At 55.0% G+C, this 17189-nt stretch overlaps 1 protein-coding gene across 6 annotated transcripts; it reads left to right on the top strand.

The window, feature by feature from the left end:
• The first annotated feature begins 617 nt into the window (after nucleotides 1-617).
• Nucleotides 618-14109, top strand: GAL3ST1 (galactose-3-O-sulfotransferase 1). 6 transcript variants are annotated; one of them, XM_074356079.1, is made up of 3 exons: nucleotides 618-806; nucleotides 11805-11941; nucleotides 12706-14109. In XM_074356079.1, the coding sequence occupies exons 2-3, from the start codon at nucleotides 11814-11816 to the stop codon at nucleotides 13847-13849; spliced, it is 1272 nt and encodes a 423-aa protein (XP_074212180.1). In that variant the 5' UTR covers nucleotides 618-806; nucleotides 11805-11813; the 3' UTR covers nucleotides 13850-14109. The 6 variants fall into 6 exon arrangements, with proteins under 6 accessions (XP_074212180.1, XP_074212179.1, XP_074212178.1 ...); XM_074356078.1 differs by lacking the exon at nucleotides 618-806 and adding an exon at nucleotides 2268-2361; XM_074356077.1 differs by lacking the exon at nucleotides 618-806 and adding an exon at nucleotides 2368-2509.
• The last annotated feature ends 3080 nt before the right edge of the window (nucleotides 14110-17189 follow it).

Genomic DNA, 17189 nt, shown 5'->3' with positions numbered 1-17189 from the left:
TGCCCACAGCTGGAGCTGAGCATTCCCAGCTCCAGGCTGTTACTAGTCCCCATCCTTGGTCCTGCTCCTCTGAGGGTGAAGGAGGGAAGCCGGGGACTGGGAAAAGGTGGATCCTGAATGGGGCACCTGCATCCTGATGGCCCTGTGCTCAGCCCTGATGGACACCCTGGAGGGGCGGGGTCAGCCGAGACCTCTCAGGGGTGTGACCAGCCCCTACTCTCATCAACATTTCAGACGCCAAAAAAGTGTGTCTCCACTTTGCGCGGCCTTTAGAGCCCGAGGCCATACTTCCACTGAATGAAAGTTAAGCAACTGTCTAGCCTCCTCCCTTTTTCCCAGAGCTGGGCTGCCCTCACCACCACCACGCCACCCCGTTTCTCGGGCACCCTCGAATCCCCTTCAGGGCTGGGAGCTCGGCCGAGCCTCAGGGTCCGGCGGCTGGACAATGGCCCCGTTTGCACGTCTGAGACAAACGCGCCTTGTTGGGCCGGCGGCGGGGGCGCGGCGGTGCGCCCCGGCGCGCTGAATGCGGCTTCTGTGCGTCCCGGGCTGGCGCGGAGGGGCGGGGAGGGGGCCGGGACCCGGGGTGCCATTGGCCGCGGCGTCGGGGGGCCGGGCCAGGCTGGCGGCCGCACCTGGCCGGAGCGGGAGCGGGTGCGGCAGCGGCGGCGGCGGGGGCGGGAGCATGGTCCAGGCCGGGCCGAGCCGGGGGACCCGGCGGGTACACCCCGCCGCCTAGTAAGCGCCCCGGGCGGCGCGGCCCGGGGCCGAGCCTGCACTCCAAGCCCGAGAAGGACGGGGACAAGGTACGTCCTGTGAGCCCAGCACCTTCCACCAGCTTGCGTCCTGCCTCAGTCTACCCTCTGGGGTCCAGGCCCGCGCTACCCTAGCCCCGGAACTGGGACTGCGCACGCCAGACCCTCAGACCTGAGGGGTACGGGAGTGCTACACGGACGCTCCAAGGTCCGCGTGCCCGTTCCGGGGCCAGGGAGAGTGCAGGTTGGTCCTTGCCCGGCCGTTGGTTTTCTCCCCCAGGCTCCTATTTCCAGGGTTTACCCGGTCCTTGGACTTGGGGTGGGTGGGGCTGGAGCTGGGCTGGAGCTGGGAGTTCATTAATGATTAATCTCGGACACTGCGCCAGAGCCGTTGGGGAGGAGGGGCAGGGATCTTCCCTCTTCCCACCAGCCCTCCCCAGAAGGGGGGCGGTTAGAGCAGGGGCTGGGTGTCAGGGTAAAAGACGGATCCCTTCTGCCTGGGGAAGACCCTGTGCTGTCCCACTTAGGAGGCAAAGCCACCAAGGAAAGGCTTGTGGGAGTGGGGCAAACTCTGGATACCCAACAGTTCCCTTGTTTCCTGGACCAGTGCCCAGGAAGGGGGTCCAGCTTGGTCTGCCCTGCTTGGTGCCAAGCCAGCACTTTGGTAACAGCACAGAGCAACACTGTGATCCCTTCCCAGTGGGGACCCCCTTACCACCTGCCTAGAGCAGGAGAGGTGATAGGTGCACATCTGGCTGCAGTAACCCCAACCAGTGGGAGGGAGGGAGGGAGGGAGAGAGGGCCGCAGGCCTGACACCTGATCCCTGGGTTGCCAAGGTGACAGGTGCCATGGAAATCTTCAGGAGGACAGTCCAGTTGGGAGAATCCAACCTCTTCCTTTATGAAGAGGGTGACGTGAGGCCCAGAGAGGGTAAGGCCGTGGGCTTGGCTAGACCAGAACAGCCCTATGCTGCTGTACCCTACCTTGCCCTGTGGAGGAGGCGTTGTCACTAACCCCATTATCTGCAAGGGGAAACAGGTTCAGGGAGACTCAGTGACTTGCCCAAGGTCACACAGTTCAAAGGTGGCTAAATTGACTCCAGATACAGTGAATTGCCCCAGCCCCCATTTCAAGACCCCAGCCTAGCTCATGACCTCTCTGCCTTTCTGAGGTCCTAGCCTCTTGGAGCTGCCATGGAAGCCCCAAACCCCTTCCGCCTTGCCTGCTTAGCTCCCAGCTCTGCCTGACACTCGGGGGGTGGGCAGGCTGCTACCCTGGGAGCAGAGACAACGGAGCCCTGTTCCCAGCTGCCACCTCGGGCTGCTTCCTCCCTGCTTGTCACTAGGGCAGAGCCCTGCCTGATGGAAGCGCCCTGTGGACAGAGAAGCACACCTCCCTGCCTTGCATCCTCTTGTCTGATGAGCATGGGTCTGATATTTGAGGGCATGAGTCCAATGCCCTCCTGTCACCCAGCAAGGGAGGAATGTGTCCCTACGGCCCCTCCCTCTGGGCTCTAAGGGACTGAGTGTGCCATCCTGGTGCAAGAGGCAATGATTAACCTGGGAAAATGACACACAGATGGTGGAATTCCAGGCACGGCAGCAGGTTGGTGAAGGGCTCTTTCTTCCCTCGAACTGGGTGAGGAATATGGACCAACCCCTTTTAGAAGCCCCATCCTCCTCCAGATTGAGAGGGCAGAATGGAGCACTGTGCCCACAGTGGTCAGCAGGCTGGGAGCCAGAGGAGTCTCCAGGTGAGAAGTGATGGTTCAGAGGAAGTGGGGTTTCAGAGGAAACCTACCTGCCAGCCCCAGGGCAGAGATGAGGTGGGGCTTGGGCACCCCCAGATCTGATTCCAGCAGTTTCCAGACTTGCCAGGGGACCCCAGGCAAGTCCTTCCCTCTCTGTGCCTTGGTTTCCTCAGATGTGAGATCTGGGGGTTAGGGACCTTGGGTCTGGAGCACGGGAAGTATAGATGCTTGGATGGGGAGGGGGTGGACCTCCAGGAGTCCCGCTTCTGCCAGGTGGGTCTAGAAGGGTCAGGATAATAATCTGGGGGTGTGCAAAGGGCTCCGCATGCCTCATCTCATGTGCTCCTCACCTCAAGCCCACAAGAAGGTTGCATTATCCTCATTCGTTAGGGAATGGAGGCTCAGAGAGGGTAGGTTACTTGCCCAAGGTCTTCCAGCTGGGGAGTGGTGGAGCCAGGACTCAGAGCCAAAGCCTCTCCAGGATGAGCAAGGCAGGTGGGCAGATCCAAGGCTTTGTGCATAGCAAGTGCTTAGCACCTTTTGAAGACCTTTGTCCTTCCATATTTTTATGCAAACAAGTGCATGACAGCTGTTTAAAAAACATTTCAGTCATACTGGGAGGTACAGAGAATGGTAATATCCACTCCCACATACTCATCTCCCGGGTTCTCAGGAATTTTGACTAAGAGAACAGGGACGGACTTCTCCGTTAACCTGTGTTTTGCCACTTCTCATTTAGAGCTACTTGGGGTGACTGAAACCTGCCATCTGGAGGGGTGGTGGTTTTGCCTGGACAAAGCAGTGTAGCAGGCAGACCTGTGGGCTTGCTCGGAGTTCTGACTGGGCCATTTCGCCCCTCCACAAGTTTCTGAGGCTCAGTTTCCCTGCCATCATGTGAGTTAGCAGGTGACACTAAGGATGTCTGTCCAGGTCACAGATGTGGTTGCCATTTGAAACGGTAGAAATAGGTAACGTTGCAAGATCAAAAAGTATCTTCTGAGTCATCAAAGAACATTGATTTCTTCTTAATTAGCTGCCGGGCCCCATGCCCAGCTGCAGCCATTCCCCCAGCCAAGACGGCAGTGGGGGCAAGATGTCAGGGCTTCTCTACATGTTTGGAGGGGGTCCTGCCAGCCAGCAGGCTAAAATGCCCCTCCAGGTGATCCTCCACATTTCTACTCCAGCACCCCACTCCAGAGGGCCTCAGAGCGAGGAAGCTTCTGGACTTTTGCTAGTCACTGCCCCAGTGCGCCTGGACTGAGGGCCACCCTCTCCATCTGCACCTTCAACTGTGCAGCTCACACTTCTCAGCTTCTCTGACCCAGGTCCCTGCTGCCTCTTCCCCACTTTAGGAAATGGAGGTTCAGAGAGGGCAGCATGGCTGCCGTGGTCACACAGCAAGGTGGGGCATGGTTCAGACTAGTCATAGTTCCCTCCTCCTCCAGCCAGACTGCAGTTTTTCAAAATGGAAATATCTTTGTTTTATTTTAATTTTTTTCCAAAGTAATACAGACTCTGTAAAACAAAATTATATGTGTGTACTATATTTATGTGTGTACATATATGTGTGTGTATATGTATTTTTTCATGTCATTATAAATTGTGGACATCATTTTAATGAGTATAAAATAGACCATTGGATGAATGTCATATATTTTCTACCATCCCCTATTGCTGGATACCTGTTTCTATTTTTCCCCTTTGCTAAAACACCACAATGAACATCTTTGGGCTTCATCTCAGATCTCTTGTTAGATTTTCTTCTTTGAACAAATTCCCACAGGTAGAAGTGCTGGGTTTTAGACCTGTAATAGTTGCTGTCAAATATGTGCTCTGAGCACTGTAGGGACAGTCTTTCTGCCCTGCTTTTAAAAAAAAGTCTTCTCCAGTATCCCCATGAGACTCCCTTCTAGCCGCAGGAAACAGCCCTAGGACACCCTCACCCCACCACCTTCTCTGCCAGAGCCCTGTTCCCTTGTGTGCCCACCAAACAAATAGTATGAATGCCTGCCGACCAGTGAATGGTTCACGGGAGCAGTGGTTCCACAGAATGTTCTGCAGCCAATGGCTTTGGAGGCCCTTTTATCTCCTTGGGGGTCTCTTCCCCACCCTGTTCCCCTAAGTGCAGGGGTCTTTCTCCTTCCTCACCCTCTCCTCCTCTGACCTCAATTCCCACCTCTGTGCTCATGACCCCCAACCTCTTTCCCCCAAGATCTCCCTCTTGTGCTCTAAGCAGGGGCTCCTTCTGCTCTTTGCACATTCTGCGAGCCTCCCACACATCCCCCAGACTCAATGTGCCCTAAACCCAACCCCCACTTTGACCCCCCAACCCCCACACTAAACCTGCCCCAGTACTAAGCCTCCCCTAATCAGGGACTAGCTCTACCCCCAGCCAGCCAGTCACGCCAACGGGGATTCTTTCCTTCTCTCCTCCACACCCTGTCACTCACCAACGCTGTCCATGCCATGGCCTACAGATGGTTCCAGTCCCTTCCTAGCCTTCTCCTTGGTCCAGGTCCCTTCACACCTGGACAGTGTAACACCCAACCAACCTCTGACACGCACACATACTGGACACTCCAGCCAGGCTGAACGTTTGTTAGTTTTTCGATTGCCCTGGCCTTTTGCACATGCTTTTCTCTCTGCCTGGCTTATTGTAGGGTAACAGGTGCATTAGCTAATGCTAGCTGTTGTAATAGATAAGCCCGAAGTTCCAAAAGCCTTAACACAAAGGCAGTTTAGCTGTCATTTTCCTGAAATCTAATCAGGTGTTTGGTGAGCAGGGATGCAGAGACCCAGGTTCCTCCTATCTCATGGCCCCGCCCACTTTTAGATCCTTAGAGATGTCCCCATTCATCCAGCTGGTGGGAAAAGAGACCACAGAGAAGGTCTGCCCACTTAACCTTATCAGCTGTCATTCTGCTCGTATTCCATTGGCCAGAATTCAGTTACATGAGGACATTGAACTGCAAGTGCAGATGGGAAATGTAGTTTAGGGAGAAAGGGAACTAACTGCCTTTGGAAATCAGAAAACACCCAGTAGCTTCTGCCACCGAGCCCTCTAGCCCAGGAAGTCTCCCTGATCATGCCCCTCCCACCTTCCAGGCTGGGTCAGGTGTTTTCTCTCTGCTCCAGGAAGCCCCGCCAGTGGGTCCTCCACCCGAGACCTGCAGCTGTCTGCTTGCCCCTCTGTCACCCCCAGCACCTTGAGCCCGAGCTCCGCGCACTGGGCACCATGAACCGCAGTGCTGGGCACAGTGCAGGTGCTTAGCAAATACCTGCAGAACAGATCAACTTAAAACTCATTGTGGTGGGGGGGTGCTTAGCATACACGAGGTCATGGGTTCAATCCCCAGTACCTCCATTTAAAAAAGAGAGAGAAAACCTCATTATGATCACAAAAAGATGTCCACAATCTATTGATATGAGGGGGTTGAAAGCAAGTTAAAAACAATGTGTGCTCCCCAACAGAGACCCCTCCCATCACCAATATAGACAGAAAAGGAGGAGGCTGGTGCTGAAGCTTTAAGGGTGGTGAACTCTGGGTATGGAGCTCTTTTCACTGTCCTCTCGATATTTTTCTGTAACTGTAAAGTTACAGAAACTTTAAAGTTCAGAAACTTTTTTTCAGTGAGCATGTGCTGCTTTTATAGTTAAAAAAAATTATTTTTTCGTTGGGGGCAGAACCAGCCACAGCCAATGGCACTGATACTCTGGGAAGAGACCCCTCTGGCAAGGCTGTTCTGTCATCAATGCTCCCTCCTCTGGAAAGCTTGGCTTCAGGTGGCTCTTCTGTTCCTCCCATGCTCTCTCTCTGTGCTCCACCACCACCTGGACAAGGTTCTTGCCCTTGTGTGGCCCTGGGCTTGTCACTTCCTCACTTCAACTCCTTGGGTCCTCAGTTCCCTAGTCTATGATAAAGTAGGGGATAGGGAGGGCTCCCTGTAAAGATCCTGAGGATACGTGATACATGGCAAGTCCTGAGCACAGGACCAGACTCTGGTCTAGAGTCCACGCTCATAAACCACTGTGCCTGCTGTTTGATGTCAGCTCTGCCCCTCCTCACCCCCATGCACCTGTCTTTAAGTTAGCTCAGCCCAGAACAGATAAAACATCTCTACCCTGTACTCTGGACCTGATCCAGTACTCAGGGAGATCAGCACTCTGAGTCCTCCTGTGTCTCATAGGTGCTTGGAGGACTGCTCCCTGGCTGGGCAGGGCTGTGGGGGAAAGAGCATTCAGAGCGCAGTGTCAGATGCTCCCTGACCTATGAAAGTGCTCCGAGTGGGATAAATGACTGTCACAGTAGTGATTATTAATAATTGATGGTGACACCTGGGTCCCCAGAGCCCCATGCATGGGCCATGGTGTGGGCTCTGGGCATCAGAGCTAAAGGAAGGATGTGGGGGCTTTCCTGGGCACCCTCTGTCCATGGGCAAGGCTGAGGCAGACCTGATCCCAGCTAAGAGCAGGGTATGAGAGGTTCCAGTCCCTGAGCTGAGCCTGAGGGCCACTGGGTTTAGAACCAAGGCCCCTAGAACTGCCTCTTCCTACCGAGATCTTGGAAAGGATGAGCATCTCTGATCAGCCTGAATCGCTCGAGGCTGGACCAGGGTGTCCCATGCCACCATCCCTCACACAGGGTGGAGGCAGCGCAGGCAGGATTCTGGACTGCACCTCAGTACTGCAGTACTGATGAAGAACTTGGAGCTCTGAGAGGAGAAATCTCATCAGACTCTACCTGCCCTGGCCAGGGGCTCCGCCTCCAGGAGGCCTTCCAGGCTAAGTTTCTCACTCTCTGGGCTCTCACAGATTTTAGACAAACCTTGGTGGTCTGAGGTTGTGTCTCAGCATCTTAAAGCCGTAGAATTTGGCAAGTCCATGTTTGGATTCTGGTTCTATCTGCCTCTCCTCTAACTGTGTGACCTTGGACAGGTGAGCTCATCTCTCTGAGCCTTGGTATCTTCACCTGTTTGACTCACAGGGCAGACATGAGGCTTAAGTCAGATGTGATCAGAGGAGCAATGAGCCTCCCCACCCCACCTGCCTCTCTGCCCCTCCGTGGCCTTCAAGCCTGTCCCAGGTTCTCCGCAGGGCTCTGCGGCTGCTTGTGTCCTTGATCCAAGGACACCTGGGACCTTGCTGAGCCCTCAGATGAAGGAGCAGCCTGGCTGCTGAGGTCCAGAGAGGATCGAGGAGCACCTATGGGGCAGAGAGCCAGGGCAGCACCTGCAGGGTACAGGCATATGCCACCTGCTATCCCAGGGGAGGGAACTCATGAATATTCACACCCACTGGAGCATGAGGGAGCCGGCCAGCACACTGCTGGGTGTCATTGGAGCGTTCCTGTTTCCCAGTGACCGCAGAGGCAGCCTTGGGAGTCAGACGTGGCTCAGGCAGGGAGAGGGAAGGGGCAGCCAGCCACGGCCCAAGGTGAGTGTGTCTTCCTCTGCTGGGTCCCTGGGGGAGCAGGACACCCGGGAATCAGGCCTGCCTGGTGGTGATGCTGTAGCCCAGAAGGGTCACTGTCCTGCGCTCAGTTTCCCTGTGTGCACGCGGTGGGGGGTGAGTCCTGTTTCTCCTTCATTCCTTGGAGGCTGCTGGTCCAGCCAAACAGGAGCATTGCTGGGCCTGGCCTGGAGCCAGCTGTCAGCACAGATGGAGGGTGACGTGGCTGGGGGCACTCAGAGGACAGAAGTAGATGGAGTGGGCTAGGGAGCGGGACAGTCTGCCCCGAGTGCCTGGGACTGTCATCACCGTAGGCAGAGGAAGGAGACTCAGGTTCTAATCCTATCTTTGCTACTGCTGTGCTTCGTGACCTTGATGGTGGTTCTGCCCTCTCTGAGCCTCAGCCTCCCTGCTGCGCCGTCTTCCAGACTGGAGGATGCTCAGGCTTGGCTGAGATTGTCCTCAGTACCCCATGGCCTTAGTCCTGGGGCCGTCACCTGCTGGCAAACCTCAGCCTTCTGTGATGGACTGTCCAGCTGCACACACCCTCCTTCCCAATGAGCTTGGGCTGGGCCTGGGACACACCAGGCACAGGCTGCCGTGGACAAGTGGGAGCCTGCACATTGGAGGCCGACAGCCCTGGGCTCAAATCCCAGCCCTGCCCCCTGCCTTGCGACCCTGGACAAGTCACGTCATTTCCCAGAGACTCAGTTTCTCCATCTGCAAAATGAGGGTGACAGTGGGGTCCGCCTCCCAGGATAGCTGAGTGGGGTCAATAGGATGCTCTGGAGAAGCCCCCATCCCAGGACCTGGCTTGTAGCAGGGGCTCAAAAGTGAAACCAGAGGGTGGGATGGCCCAGGGTCTGGCACCTGGCAGGGCCTGGCTGGGTTTTTTTGGGAGGGAGTGGGATGGGGATGTACTGGGGATTGAACCCAGGGCCTCATGCGTGGTAAGACATACTCTGCCTCTGAGCTATGCCCTCCCCCTTGGCTGGGTTTGAGGAAGCCAGTGTTGGGGGATGAACAAATGAATGAATGAAGCAGTGATTGGTGGCCCGGGGGTGGGGTTAGGGGTGGGGGGGTATGCTGGGCGGGGCCAGGCAGAGCCTGATTGGTGGTTCTAGGAGGCTGGTCTGCCCCCTGCTGCCCGACCTCCACCCAGAGCCTTTGCCAGCAGCCTCGCATAGTTCCGGAAAGTGCCCTGGTGAGTGGGGCTCCTGGGGTGGGGTGAGCCCTGGGGATCTTCAGAGGGCAGGAATCTCAATCCCTCCCCACTTTAAAATCAGAGAAACTGAGGCCCAGGGCCCCACTCAGGGTTTGGGCCCAAGTCTGAGGCTCTGGCCTAGCCCAAGGCTCTGCCCTGCTTTAGATAGGACCCTGGGGAACAGGAGGCTGATGGGGGCACTGGAGGCAGGGGCAGGTTTGTGCTTGGTGGTAGTGGTGGGGGTAGGGGTGGGCATACTCTGTTCAAGGGGGCCCACTCTGAGGGCGACAAAGACAGGAACCCACAGCAGGTCCCCACAGTTTGAGCAAAAACTATGTGCTAGTCACTTTGCCTGCCCCATCTTGAGAAGAGCCAGTGGGGAGGGCTACCAGCTGTCTCATTTTATAGATGAGAAACTGAGGCTCCAAGGGGTTCCTGTGATTGAAACACAGGTCCGGGGCTTCCAGGCCGGCACCTCCCTCTCCTGGGCCCTCTCCGTGATCAGATCGTCACTAGCTGACTTTCCCCACCTCACGAGCTTTATGATCTATTACTTAAATATATTAAATGCATTTTATTGCCTTTTCCTGATTAAAAATACAGGCTCCTTAAAAAAAAATGCAACCCTTACAGAAATGCATAATGTAGAAAAATATTCCCTTGTGTACTCCTTCCTCACTGTTAAAACTCAGAACACGTCCCTCCAGTTGTTTCTTTGTGGGCCTATGCATATTTACTTACTGCATATATGGATTTAGGGGCACCGTGTCCAGAACTTTCTTTTTTCACAATACAGCATGGTGCAGGGAGGGTATAGCTCAGTGGTAGAGTGCATGCTTAGTATACACGAGGTCCTGAGTTCAATCCCCAGTACCTCTATTAAAATAAAAATAAATTAAAAACCTAATTACTTCCCTCTTAAAAATTAAACATTTAAAAAAATATAGAGCATAGTGTGTTTTTGAGCCAGTCCACTCAGGTCCACCTTGTTTTTTTCCATTGGGTACAGATGGCTCCATCCAGGGATGGGCCTTGCTTTGTATGACTGTCCCCCGCAGATGGATGCTCAGGTTGTTTCTTTTTTGGGGGGGGACTGTTTCTTTTTTTCTATTTCTGACCAAGCTGCCACGAACACGAAAGCATGGGTGACTTTGCCCAAGTATTTCTGTGGAATAGTTGGAATTGGGAGACCTTGTACCTTCCTCCTTGGATAGAATTGCCCTCTGGAAACACTCTCGTCCACCCCGACCCGGTCCACCTTGGCCACTTAGGAGCGAACAGAGATACGTCATTGTCACCAGGGAAGCCAAAATTCCCTCTCGTATAGTTTCTTCCTCTGCAGATTGCTTCTTCACATCTTTCCTGTGAGGAGAAATTCTAGATGGTAAGCGGAGGTCTCAGGGACTGGTCAAGGAGGCCCGGAGTGCCCTTTCTCTGGGAAAGGTTTGTGGGTGCTTCCAGTCACTTTTCCAGGGGGAAGTACTTGGGGTCCTCCTCCAGGCTGGCTGGCTGGCCCCTGGCTGCAGGGACAGTGGCGACATGCCATGTGTGTGATCACGGGGCAGCAGACATGACCTCTCATGGCCTCAGAGGCCCAGGGCCCAGTGCAACATATGCCAGAACAGGAGTGGAAAGTTTTCGCCTTGGCCTGGCAGCTAAGGGGAGGTGAGAAGGCCCCCGGGCCCCAGCTCTCTCCTGGACCCCGTCGCTCAGCCTGAACTGGCCCCATTATAGCTCATGCCTCAGTCCCCTGCTGACAGGGTGGACCCAAAACCTACCCCAAAAACTAAAAACAAACAACAAAGCAGGATAGCCAGTTAAATTTGATTTTCAGATTAACATTGAATAATTTTTAATGTTAAGTATATCCCATATGATATTTGGGAAGCACTTGTACTAAAAAGATTTTTATTTGTTGCTTATCTGAAATTCAGATTTTCCTAGTTAACCCAGCCTACCGGCAACTGGAGAACAAGTGGGTGTGTGGGCAGAGGCCTGAATGCTGTGTGATCTGAGCCCCCTCCTTCCTCACGTGGAGCCTCAGTTTCTCCATCTGGCTCCCCTACAGCCCCCATGGGCACTGGGGCCAGTGAAAAGAGATGAGGAGCCTCGACCCCCACACTGGGCAGCTGGGAAGGGTGGCAAAGGGGACAGGTGGGCTGGCTGGGCCTTCTGAAAGGTGAGGTATTCAGGGCCCAGGACCCTCCCTGTAGACAATCTTGGCTTCAGGCCTGGAGGGACAGAGCCCTAGGAAAGGGTCTTCTTTGCCTATTCACTTAGATGATTTTGGTATGAAGCCCCAAAAGCTATAAAAAATTAATGAACACCTATGTACTTACCTGTCAGCTTCAAAATGAAAACCGAACCAGGCAGTAAAAAAACCAAACCAAACCAAACCAAAAACCTGAGCCAGGCAGCAGAACCTTCTCCCTGCCACACTCCCCAACCTCTCTCTGCATTGGCCTCGGCCACCATGTCCATCGGCAACCCAGCGTCTCTTTGTGCGTTTGTCTCTCTGTCTCTGTCTGGACCCTGCAGGCAAAGGCAGGTTCCCAGTGTGGAAGGCTGCCTCTCAACCCAGCCAGGCCTAGGATGGCGGTGGGGGCTCCCTGGGGCCGGCTTCCTGATACTGTGTTTCCCCCATAGGTGTCTGAGATGCTGCTGCAGAAGAAGCGCTGGGAGTCGATGGCCAAGGGGCTGGTGCTGGGAGCACTCTTCACCAGCTTCCTGCTGCTGCTGTACTCCTACGCCGTCCCCCCGCTGCACACCGGCCTGGCCTCCACGTGAGTGGCCCTGCTGGGTGTTGGGGGGTGGGGGAAGGGTGGCTCCCACCCCGATGATCACCTCCTGGGCAGCCCCCAGCTGTGCCCTACATGAGGCTGTGCCAGGCAGAAATCCCCCTGAGGGCAGAACTCACTGTGAAATGCACGGCCTCAGTGTCCTCACCTGTGAAATGGGTGTAATAATAGCCTATCATCGAGCATAAGAATCAACACTATCTGTGCACAGGGCTCAGAGTCATCCTCTGAGGCTCCAGTGGGGCCAGGAGTTGGGAGTGATTTGTCCAAGAGCACTGAGCTGGCACAAGGCCTGGATTCAAACTGGGGTCTGTCTGCCTACAAGCCTGGTTCCTAACCACGAGGCCACCCCACCTCCCCATAGGGCTGCTCAGCTCAGGCCTGGCACAGCCTGGGCCCTTAATTGGAGGTATTAAGTTGAACTAGAAGAAATTACTAATAGTGGACCATTTTGGGCCTGCAGAGTTTCATGTGGTCCCATCTAATGCTACTTAATGATAAATGTATATCACAGTGGCCATGAATGAGACCTGTTATTGTTCTCTCAGCAACACCACATATAGGGCCTGCTATTGTCCCCATTTCACAGATGAGGAAAGTGAGGCCAGAGAGGCCAAACTGCCTGCCTATGTCTTGCAACCTGAACGCTGGCCAGTCTGATCCCCACCACTATCCCCTGCAGCCCTGCTCTCTAGACCCCAGGGCCCAGGGGGCTGAGTCCTGAGGCTCTACCACCACTCTATTCCCAGCAGGACCTCCGAGGGCGCAGCACCCTGTTCCCCCGCCCCAAGTGAGCCCGAGCCTGTGACCTCGGCCAATGGCTCGGCTCAGGGCTGCCAGCCGCGGCGGGACATCGTGTTCATGAAGACGCACAAGACGGCCAGCAGCACGCTGCTCAACATCCTCTTCCGCTTCGGCCAGAAGCACGGGCTCAAGTTCGCCTTCCCCAACGGCCGCAACGACTTCGACTACCCGGCCTTCTTCGCGCGCAGCCTGGTGCAGGACTACCGGCCCGGCGCCTGCTTCAACATCATCTGCAACCACATGCGCTTCCACTACGACGAGGTTCGGGGCCTGGTGCCGCCCAACGCCACCTTCATCACGGTGCTCCGCGACCCCGCCCGCCTCTTCGAGTCCTCCTTCCATTACTTCGGCTCCGTGGTGCCCTTCACGTGGAAGCTCTCGGGCCAAGACAAGCTGGCCGAGTTCCTGCAGGACCCCGACCGCTACTACGACCCCCACGGCTACAACGCTCACTACCTCCGCAACCTGCTCTTCTTCGACCTGGGCTACGACAGCGACCTGGACCCCAGCAGCCCGCAGGTGCAGGAGCACATCCTGGAGGTGGAGCGCCGCTTCCACCTGGTGCTCCTGCAGGAGTATTTCGACGAGTCGCTGGTGCTGCTCAAGGACTTGCTGTGCTGGGAGCTGGAGGACGTGCTCTACTTCAAGCTCAACGCCCGCCGCGCCTCGGCCGTGCCGCGCCTCTCGGGCGAGCTGTACCGCCGCGCCACGGCCTGGAACGAGCTGGACGCCCGCCTCTACCGCCACTTCAACGCCAGCTTCTGGCGCAAGGTGGAGGCGTTCGGGCGGGAGCGCATGGCCCGCGAGGTAGCCGCTCTGCGGCGCGCCAATGAGCGCATGCGTCGCATCTGCATCGACGGCGGCGACGCGGTGGACGCCACCGCCATCCAGGACGCGGCCATGCAGCCCTGGCAGCCGCTGGGCGCCAAGTCCATCATGGGCTACAACCTCAAGAAGAGCATCGGGCGGCGGCACGCGCAGCTCTGTCGGCGCATGCTCACGCCCGAGATCCAGTACCTGACGGACCTGGGCGTCAACCTGTGGGTCACCAAGCTCTGGAAGGTCATCCGGGACTTTCTGCAGTGGTGACGTCCCGCCCGCTGAGGAGGGCCAGGCAGGGCTCCTCTGGCCGCCGCCGCGGCCCTCCTGGTGCCACCCCGGCCCCTGGGGTGAGATGGGGCTGCTGCCAGGTCTGGGCCCACCGCACACAGGGCCTGAGATCAGTATTTGACTAGTTATAGTTTTTTTTTTAATTACATTCCTTTCCCTCTGAAAAAGAATGTTCTATTTCCTGTCTCCCCTTAAAGGGGAGACTTCCAAAGTAAAAGAATTTAATGTGTTTTTGTTAATCAGCCTCAGTGGTGCTGACTGGCGGGGCTATGATTGGGGGGTGACTGCTGGGGATTGGGGGACCCCCCCAGGGAGCATGGCGGTACCTCTGTGAGTGTGTCTGTGAGACGAAGCCCAGTGGACTGGCATCTGTCACCTGCTGAAGCCCGTGTAGTTGAAGGGCTCCCATGAGCTCCCAAGACCTGAAAGATGGTGTGTGTGTGTATGTGTTTGTGTGTGTGTGTGTGTGTGTGTGTGTGTGTGTGTGTGTGTGTGAAAGAGAGAGAGACACACACACACACACACGGAGGTGGGGACCAGTTGGAGGAGCACTGAGCAGCAGGCCCTGGGCCCAGGCTGAGGGTTCCTTGTGCAATCTCTTAATCATCACAGTTACCCTCTGAGGTAGGCACAGGTACCATCCCACATTACACATGTGGGAAGGGATATTCTGAGAGCAGAAAGGGATTGTTGTGGTCACACTGCAGGATGTGTCAGACCCAGTACTAAGCCATCTCCTCAGAACTCCACACCCCTTCCATCTCCAGTGCTTGTTCACCCCACCCCTGGCTGCCCCCTCTCTCCTACTGACCACTCCAGGCTGCCTCACCATCTGCTTGCGCTCTAGCCCTACCTAGGTCCTGGGTTTCCCCTTCTACCCTGGGGTCCAGTTTAATTAACCCCAAAAATATATGGTATTCACTAGATGTCTGTTGTGCCCCCTCAGCCTTGAGCATATGGCAGTCAGCAAGTTGGTCCAGGCCTCCTGGAGCTCATGTCCAGAGAGCAACCAAGGCATGTCAGGTATGATCGACCAGAGTGGGGATGCGTCAGCTCTAACCACCTGCCGCCCTCAGCCTTCTCAGGGAGATAGAGGCCCTTCCTAGGGCACAGGACTCTCGGGTCAGCAGCCAGATGGGAAAGACAGAAACCACAGCTGGGAGGTTCTTTATTGGAGACCTATTTGTGCCAGGCTCCAACATCCCAACTTTATAGACCAAAGCTCAGAGAGATTAAGTGACCTACTTAGTGTCACACAGCTAATTAGTGCCAGAGTCAGAATTCAAAGCCAGATCAGTTAGCTCTTAAGCCCTCCCTGGGCTTGAGTCAGTCTTCCTCCTGGGAGTGAGCTTCTGGTCCAAGCAGGGTGGGAAGGAGTTAGGGTGACCAACTGTGCCAGTTTCCTGGGACGGTCCTGGTTTTAGCACTGAAAGTTCCCACATCCCAAGAAATTCTTCAGTCCTGGGCAACCAGGATGGTTGGTCAGTCTGGGACAGATTTGACCCCACCAACCCCCAGGACCACTGCCTGCACCCTCGTAATATTCTTTGTGGCAAGAAATAAGCACACCCTTGGAGCAAAATAAGCAAAAATAAATAAATAAAATTGACAATAGCTAAGACTATTTTCAGGAAAAGATGTGACTCGCATTTATTACATAATTCTCCCTTTTATTAATCAAAGAGAGACATGAATTAGTGCAATATGATATCATCCTGGGTTTGTGGAACCTCCTAATTCTATTTCTTTAGACCCTGAAGGGCCTAGAAATGCCATTAATAATATTATACATATTACATTATTTATTATTATTAATATTGGCACTCCTAGGCCCTTAGGAATCCAGGAACAACTCTGGCAGTTAGTAGATGACAAGAATATAAATTACTTCATTAGCATTTACTATCTGCCTGGTTTGTTTTAAAAGCGTTATAGTTATTAACTCATTTATTAACGTAATTAATATTTTGATAATGAGTCATTGCCAGGTATTGAGCAACCACTCTGTGCCCAGTCCTGTGCCATGTTGGGGCATGCACAATTCCCTCTGCTTTCCCCAGGAGGCACAGAGAGGCAGAGCAACCAGCCCAGGATCACCCAGCCAGGTGACCATAGAAGCAGGATGCAAACCTAGGTCAGTCAGATGCCAAGGCTGGTGCCCTCGGCCTCTAGACCTTCAGGACTGAGGGCTCTTCCATGGCTGAAAAAGTGTGAGGTCTCCAAGGGGCCCCGCAGGTGTAGCTTTCAGGAACCAGACTGCTCTTTCTACACCTGGACAACAGAGGGCGCCATGGTACCAAGTTTAGTCTTGCCCAGTTCCGACATTCTGGGCCAGAGGGGGCTAGAGGCACCCACTGTGACCAGGCATCTGTAGGCCTGACTCCTGAAAGCCAGGGCAGGGATCAAGGCTGCCCCCTGGGAGAAATTCAGTGAAACCATGTGTTCTCTGTTATGGGTGAAATTGTATTCCCTAAAAAGATAATGTTGATGTCCTAACCCCCAATTCCCTATGACTGATATTATTTGGATATAGGGTCTTTGTACATATAATCAAGTGAAGATGAGGTCATTGGGATGGGCCCTAATCCAATATGTCTGGTGTCCTGATAAGACATGGAAATGGCACGTGAAGTCGCAGACGACACGCAGGGACAATGCCACGTGAAGACAGGCAGAGGCTGGCGTGATGCAGCTGCTAGCCAAGGAATGCCCAGGGAGATAGCCACCTCCAGAAGCTAAGAGGCAATGAAGGATTCTACCCAGAGCTTCAGAGGGAACATGGCACTGCTGACACCTTGACCTCAGACTTCTGGCTTACAAAACTGTGAGAGAATAAACTTCTGTTGTTTTAAGCCACCTAGTTCGTGGTACTTCCTTACAGCAGCCCCAGGACACTAACACACTCTCCTGGGTCAGACCTCTGCCTTCAACCTGGACCCCTTCTCAACTCCTTCCCCTGGGTTTGCCCATAGGACTCACCCTCCACCTGCAGCCAGAGGTCTTCCTCTGCTCTGGCCCTCCGTGGCCCCCGTTGCCCTTGGGGAGAAGCCATGGAGCTGCACCCCTCTGGGGCTTCGCATCTGCTGTTCCCTCTACTGTAACTAACACTGCTAAGTGTTTTCAAAGCAAGCTCTGCTGTCTGCTTCAGGCATCCTTTCCTGACAGCCCAGTCCCCAGGCTAGCATAGGGCCTCCGGGCTCCCCATCTCAGCTCTGCTCGTCCAGGGCCAGAACTGGAGATCTGCTGTTCTGTGAGGCTCCTCCAGGGCGGGGCCTGGGTTTTCAAGCCCTCTGCTTCTCTTTTCCAAGTTCCAGGGAGG

Source organism: Camelus bactrianus, chromosome 32 (assembly GCF_048773025.1).
Source record: "Camelus bactrianus isolate YW-2024 breed Bactrian camel chromosome 32, ASM4877302v1, whole genome shotgun sequence".
In the NCBI taxonomy this organism is placed as follows: Eukaryota; Metazoa; Chordata; class Mammalia; order Artiodactyla; family Camelidae; genus Camelus; species Camelus bactrianus.
The sequence above is the reverse complement of the archived record's forward strand: the minus strand, read 5'-3'. Positions and strand labels throughout refer to the sequence as shown.

Bases quoted from the DNA above. Each gene is read 5' to 3' on its own strand.
- GAL3ST1 (XM_074356075.1), top strand. From the start codon at position 7,784: ATGAATATTCACACCCACTGGAGCATGAGGGAGCCGGCCAGCACACTG. The intron at 7,940-11,804 runs GTGAGTGTGTCT...TTTCCCCCATAG, and splicing joins GCAGCCAGCCACGGCCCAAG to GTGTCTGAGATGCTGCTGCA. The intron at 11,942-12,705 runs GTGAGTGGCCCT...CTCTATTCCCAG, and splicing joins CACACCGGCCTGGCCTCCAC to CAGGACCTCCGAGGGCGCAG.